Source organism: Cyprinodon variegatus, unplaced genomic scaffold, assembly GCF_000732505.1.
Source record: "Cyprinodon variegatus isolate N-32 unplaced genomic scaffold, C_variegatus-1.0 Scaffold139, whole genome shotgun sequence".
Classification (NCBI taxonomy): Eukaryota; Metazoa; Chordata; class Actinopteri; order Cyprinodontiformes; family Cyprinodontidae; genus Cyprinodon; species Cyprinodon variegatus.
Window position 1 is genome coordinate 979,760 of NW_015150592.1, and position 7,355 is coordinate 987,114.

The 7,355-nt window shown below is 37.8% G+C and overlaps 1 protein-coding gene across 3 annotated transcripts in view; it reads right to left on the bottom strand.

Moving 5' to 3' along the window:
• Positions 1 to 7,355, bottom strand: part of iqsec3 (IQ motif and Sec7 domain 3) — a 134,605-nt gene that overhangs the window by 23,086 nt on the left and 104,164 nt on the right. For all 3 annotated transcript variants that reach the window (XM_015376677.1, XM_015376679.1, XM_015376678.1), the window contains one exon: positions 6,521 to 6,687. In XM_015376677.1, the coding sequence (XP_015232163.1) occupies positions 6,521 to 6,687 (167 nt within the window). The remainder of the gene's footprint in view (positions 1 to 6,520; positions 6,688 to 7,355) is intronic.

Sequence of the window (7,355 nt, forward strand, 5' to 3'; positions counted from 1 at the left end):
TGCCCTTCCAGAGTCCCTGAGCCCCACAAGGTTTGGAGGCCTGTTTTAAAGGTCTTAAGACTCACCTTTTTAAACAGGCCTTTTAGAACTGTGAGTTTTGTTTTAAATTGTGGTTTTTATTGTTTGTTTCAATTGTTGGTTTTGGTACCACTTGGTGCGAGATGTGTTGCTGTGGGCCCTACAATTTATTCTTTATTTTTTATTATTACATAAGAGCACCTCTTACAGCACCCAAATAATTATTCATCAACCAGTGAGAAACCTTTAGTTTCTGATTTGGTATCAAGTACCAAACATGAAAAGGTTTCCAATCATTGGTAATGTTATCTGCCATCGATTGTTGTGTTATTTGCTCTATGGTCTATGGTCGGTGGTCAAACTTGAAACTTAAGCCTTTAAAAGAGGAGACATGCAAAACTCTAATACTGGAGTAGGGTTAATGAGAAAGTCATTTGTTAATCTCTGCTCCTCAGTTAAGCTTTCTTGACAGCAACATTTTCTTAAGATAAAGGGTTGGGTTAGGCTGCGTCAAGCAGTGCCGGACGGTGCTGTCAGCCTGGGGGGGGGGGGGGGGCTGATGCTGTACTGTGCCGATAGAAACAAAGAGCTCTGTGTGAATGGAGGCTCCTCTGAGACTGTTCCAAGGCAATCTTCGGCATCTAGAGGGGAAGCAAAGCCCTCTGCAGGTGAAAATGAGGTGAGCACTCTAGATGCTTCCCTGCCAAATGCTGAAACATCCCCAGCCGGCTCCTCCCGGCCATCTCCGGCTTCCACGCCTTGTCCAGCATCGTCTGCCGCTGCTAAACCTGCAAATTGCACCTCTGCTGCTTCAACAACGTCAGCCTCTTTGACCCAGGGGGCTACCACCCTTATAGCATCGTCATCATCGTCTTCTTCCTCCCCTGAACTAGGAGAAGCGAGTGCTTCAGGAGCTGGAGGCAGTAGTAGCAGCTCAACAACAACTGCTGCTTACCTTATCAAGGCTGCACTTTAAAAAATTAAATTGTCTAGAGAGCTGTTGTAAAAGAATTTTTTTTTTTTGTTTACACTTGTGTATACAAAATGACAAAATAAATCTGCCCAAGTCTCTAAGTCTAATGTGGTGGGGGTAAAATAAGAAAATAGCATAATCATTTAAANATATATAATATTTTTTAGACCTAGCCATGTTATTCCCCACTTCGTGCTTAATTTCTTTCTCATTTCTGAACTTCTGTGAGTGCATGTATTTTATTCCCTTATGTTAGTGCTAGTTGTGCTTTCCGTTGGGTGTTGGATCACAACCCTCTGTATCCACAGTTTTAATTAATCATTTCTCCTCTCAATTAACCTGCTCAGGTCTCTAGTATCAGTATACTCCAGGGCTGTTACCCTTTATAAATGAAAATCAAGGTTTTTGTGTACCAAGTCCCCTTCCCAAACTGTCATGTGGGGGGATATTACAAACGATCATTAAACCAACATAAACAATAGATAGAACCAGAACAATCATAGTATTCTATTCTATCATATCATTCTTAGAAGAAGCAGAAGTAGTTATTTTGTTTGCAGTGTTTCTTTCCTATGCCATGCTCAGTCTGTTGTGCCCCACTGTAAACACTGGCCGACAGCACGACATTTATCTTTTCCTCATATTAATACGCATTGACACTGCACAGCCAAGGATTTGACTTTTTTGTATTTTTGCAAGTAATCCACTCTTTGCAGAGTACCAGGACTAACATGGGCAACAGAGAGCAGTGCAGCTGTGCGCTGTCTGTCTCAAAGCAACCCTGACAGCAGGGGATGTAGAACTGAAGAGGCCATGACAGTTTAGCTGGCCTTAATATTTATTTTTTTATTTTGTTTTAGATTTAGAGGTGACTTTTGTGACATGCATTGGACATTTCTGAAAATACAGAACTAACCACATCCTATTTTGAACCAACAACGGACTCAACATTTAAAGTGACCACCAATATAGGATTAATTTCTATTTTAAAGGATGGGTGGCAACCTGACTAAGTTCCATTGTTCATACTGGTTCTTTCAATATCAAAAAATAAAGAACGGAGTCTGGGAAGAGTTATCTGGGTAATACCAACCACAAACTGGCTTAAATCAGAGAGGCAACTGGACAGCGGCCTCCAATTTAATCCTGTTTGCACCTTCCATAACCAAGTTTTCTTTTTTCTATACTGCTTATGGAAATGATCCAATTAAATTTTAAAATATTAAGATATATCAAATAATGATACAATCCAAATACATTGTCTCTATATTATTTGAATAGCATTTTTAAATAAATTCAGCATATATATTTATTGCTAAAATTATGAAAATAGTAGATTGTGAGCAAACATTGGGTGTACATTTTGTCTAAAATGTTTGCATTTTCTCATTAACTTTTGGTTTTTTTATGTGTTGGTTATGATTAGGGTTACAGTGGTATAGCTTTTGTAATATCCACAAACAAAGAGCTCTGTGTGAATGGAGGCTCCTCTGAGACTGTTCCAAGCCTCTTTGACCCAGGGGGCTACCACCCTTATAGCATCGTCATCATCATCCTCTTCCTCCCCTGAACTAGGAGAAGTGAGTGCTTCAGGAGCTGGAGGCAGTAGTAGCAGCTCAACAACAACTGCTACCTACCTTATCAAGGCTGCACTTTAAAAAATGAAACTGTCTAGGGAGCTGTTCTAAAAGAAATTTCTTTTTATATAAAAAATGACAAAATAAATCTTTCCAAGTCTCTAAGTCTAATGTGGTGGGGGTAAAATAAGAAAATAGCATAATCATTTAAAATAAACACCACACACCTTCTTTGCAACAATAAATGAGTCTGAAGAAAGTTGAACTTAAGCCTAAAACAGGATGGAGTTTAAAGGTCTGAATTGTAAAATTATAGGTTTACTGATGCAGGATGTGAATAAAATTCAAACTACTTGGTTTAAACCCTGTTTAAAATAAAAACTTAACATTCATTTCATTATCTTTTAAATTAGTTAATAAATGCTCCATGGTTTTCATAGCTGCTGATTTTCTGATGCTTAATTGCATTTCAGCCCAGACAGGAAGCTAAGCGAATTGTTCTTCTGTCTGTGTGTAAGAAAGGCAGTGTGGACAAAGAAAGGTTGAGAAACGGAATACAAGCAAGGTAAGACATCAGAATCAACAGACAACATGACGTTGATAGGTTAGATAACATGATGCATGGAGAGATGGAGGGTAAATATCAGCAGAAGAGGAATAGAGAGGCCAAAAGGGAGTGGCATTTTTTAATTTGCATAAGATGCAGGAATTGATTTTCCAAGCTAATTTAATTGCGAAGAACAGACGGGATGAATGTACTGAAGTTGTTCTGCATCGACCTTAGCAGCCGCTGATTGATTACGCGGAGAGAGAGCTAAACTACAAGGCTCATGTCTATTCCTCAACACGCAGAGAATGAGGAGTTGTCTGCATTCCGGAGGAGAGATTTACAGGTGTTCTTTGGTCTGTGTCAGGGTAAGTTAATTTGGAGAGCTCACAGGGTAGAGAGAGAAACATAACTCCTACATTTATCTCTTAAATTTATCCCAACAGCTTTAGCTGAATGTAAACTAAAAACGGATGGGCATCTGCCTCTGCTGTTTTGCTCTGAACAGGAGTCACTGGCAGAAGATGCAAACGGAAGTGTATTCTCTAATTATTTTGAAATAAACCTTTAGATTTCTGCTTCTTAATATGAATCTAGAAACAACTACATTTGATTTTGTCAAATTAGCAGCTACTGTTAAAATCTTCTGGATAATTCAGAATTTTCTGGGTCCCTTTTGAGGAAAAAAACCTGCATAAACGTATTTTTTGTTGGTTACTTGATGTAAACATGATTATAGAGTTGTTTCTAAACAGTCTTTATCCTATGCAGTAAGTAATGCAAAAAACCTGGCATGTAAGCTACAGACAGCAGCTCTGCCAGCTGCTATGCATATATTACTGTGAAAGGATGTGTTTGATTATTAGCCAGTGATGTTCACAGACCCCGGGCCAATAATGGATCCCAACAATCTGTTTGCAGTGGCAGTAACTTCATAATAATGACCATATTGCTGTCTTTCCAACTCAAAACTAAAAAATAACTGTATTTTTTTAACAAAATAATCTTAAGATACCTCACCTTATCCTATAACCACTCAACTACTACCTTGTTAGAGAGAGGAGATGAAAAGCTCAACATTCAAAAAGTTCAAAAAGCTAATATTTTTTACCATTTACTCCTTTTGCAACACATTTTTATTGTCATTTACATAATTTTCAGACTTTTCTTATCAATAGATAGTTGAAATTCAACTCTCTCATAAATAAAAAACAACAACATACATGTTAAAGTTAAATTAAATCATTTAGTTGCATCATTTGTGATACATTAGGCTTTTCTATATAATCATTTTTAGATTTTCTTTACAATACATGGGTCTAATTGTGTGAGTCAGGGTTTTCATTAAAGAAAATATCACAAAGATGATGCAGAGGTCTCAGAAACTCATGTGTTGAATATGATACAACTGGTTTGAAAAGGTGAACATAATGTGGAGAATAAAAGCCTTGAAAATACACTGAAGTAAAATAATGCTACCGTTGCATTTATTTATTGCATGCATTTACTTAATAACAATCAGTTACTTTAACACAATTGTTTCATGTTAGCAGGGTAGGACTGGGTATGATTAAGTAAATGCCAAAAGCGGTTGCATTATTTTTTCCAGTGTATAAATAGGGTAGTATATAGTAATTCAATGGACAGCGACAAAACAGGAAAAAAAGTACTTTGGTTATTTCATCCAAAGATTCATTAGTTGGTGTTTTTTATTCTGCCTGATTACACGAGTGCACAATTATATTTCTAATGAGATAAAGATATAACTACTGTAGACCAAAATTAAAACATACAGCAGTTTCTTGGTAGGGGAAGTTAATGTTACCACATAAAAAGGTAAAATGACGCAGCTGATGGTTTAAATTGCAATAAGAGTTCAGAACTGAATTCATAACTTCTCAGTGCTTTGGTTAGAGCAAATTATAACAGATTGATGAGAATATTAGATATGTGAGACTTGAGTTGATGTCGACCTCAAACCGTAAGAATTGAAAACTATTAACTTTTTTTTTTTTTTTTGATAAGTGAAATCTCTGTGGACTATTGCGTGTAGATGACATGGCACCCAAAATCGTCACTTAATAGAAATTGTATCCAGGCTCTCAGTCAACTTTAACTTTTACTCTCAGTGCTCTTTCACTAGTTTTGATTTCAAAACTGAAGAAAAATGTACAGTACCATCTTTATCTGGAAAAAAGTATGCTGACCTTCAACTTTCCCTCGACTCTTCATTATTGTCCTTAAAAATAGGATTTCAGCAATAACTGGGAGTTAGGAAACCTTCCAGTGGCAATGACTGGGACCAAGATTATCCCTCGGCCTTTTTTTTTTCTTGTTAGATTATAGTTTCACTTAAACGTATAGAGAATGATCTTCCTACTTGCTTTTCCTGTTAGCTATCTTTTTCTGTCAATGCGCACTTTCAGGCGTCTATCTGTGGTGAGCTATTTTCACCTTTCTTACCGCGGTTTTTTGAAAATGGCCGAGGGTCGTAAGACGAACAGTGTCTATGAAGTTTATGAGAAGAAAAGAAAGGCCTCAGAAGGGGCAAATATATCCCAGAATGCTTTTTTGGAGAGCTCTCCTAGGGAGGCATTATTGCATTTGCTCTCTCAGTGGTCCGCTGTCGCCATAGGCTGTCACTACCAGACAGCGGGGACTAATAACAAAGATGGCGCAGGCAAAGCGCAGTTGAGGAGGAATTACATGACCAACAGGGAGCGAAAAGCAGTGATCATCTGCCCGAAAGGTAAGTTAACTACATAGTTAAAAGTCCACTACATAGTCCCCGCTCTACATAGTGATTGAGGGATTTAAGGGTTATGGCGGACTTTCAGACACAATAAGCTTGTATGAGCTATGAGAACAGCAACTTTTAAACAGAGCTCTTGCACACGTTTAATAGGCGTTCCCTCTTGGTGGTGGGTACAGGGTTGTGCGTGTGCATTTGTTTTTTAAAGTGGAGAGGAGTCTTTTAAAAAATTCACAAAAATCCTCCACAATACCGTTAAATAGATCAGGTTATGGCAGCCTGTACATTAGAGGAGTTAGATAGTTCAGTCCATGTTGTTTATACATTTACTAATTTATTTGAAAACAGCATGTGTAAAATACTTATGTGATAAATTTTCTACAAATATCCCTACCCTCAGCTTTCCAATTTTCCAATTCTGAGGCAAAACCTTTTTTACTGCAAGAAGCTGAAGACTTTTAGAATTACTTTCTTCAGAATCTACATGATAAAATCCATCTTAAAAGCATGTTTTTCTTCTTAGCTGTAACAGATACACATCATCAGTCTCCTACTGGATTTAAATGATTATGTAAACTATTTACTGTCATTTACTGTAAGTCCCTTGGTGTGCTTCATTACAAGCAACCTATGTGTAATGCCAGGCCCCTTACCTCGAAGATTGCGTATGAAGTCTTCCAACAGCATCTTGCGATCTGGTTTGATGTTAGGGCTGTACATGTCGGTGTTGAGGAGGATGATGGCAAAGGCCAGGATGAAGATGGTGTCTGGATTGTGAAACTGCTGCACCACATCAGGGTTGCACATACAGTACCTCTGGCTGTATGCAAAATAGAGAAACTGGGTTAAAAAAAACACTTGGAAGCTCAATAGACAGTGGTTATAGTACAGTATATTGAGCAAAAAGTGCCCAGAGATGAATAAATAAACAGCAAGGACAGGAGAAGAGGTGAAGATGAAATGATAGAATATTTAAAACTAAAGCATTTTTTCTCAGAACACCACACTTCAGCGAAATTATTACACAGGGTAAGCATTAGAGTGTCATGCTGAAAGGAGAGTTATGGCTTTAATTTTGCCTGTGGGCACATCTTAAGCTGTCAGCTGCCCCTTAGTCGCAATGAATTTCACAGTAGGTGAGGTTGGGCTGCTTCTGCTCAAAACACTGTTTCTCTGCATGAACTCTCTAATTCCCACTAGATCCAATGCTTTCATAAATTAGCCCCAGATTACACGGAAAACTGAGTACAAAAACAAAACTCCTTTGTATTAGGAGTGAAGGTCTGCTTTCTTCTGAAATATAAACAAAACATTAGCCTGCATAAAAGATCATTTTCATGAAAAGAAAAACAAAACAGAATGCTCTTGGGTATGAACTGATTCAATGAATCATACCCCCTAAGAGCACAATGCCTTGACTCAAAGACTCACCACCCACAGACCAGAACTAGAATTTATATGGGTGATCCATAAGCTGTTAGCTTGTAT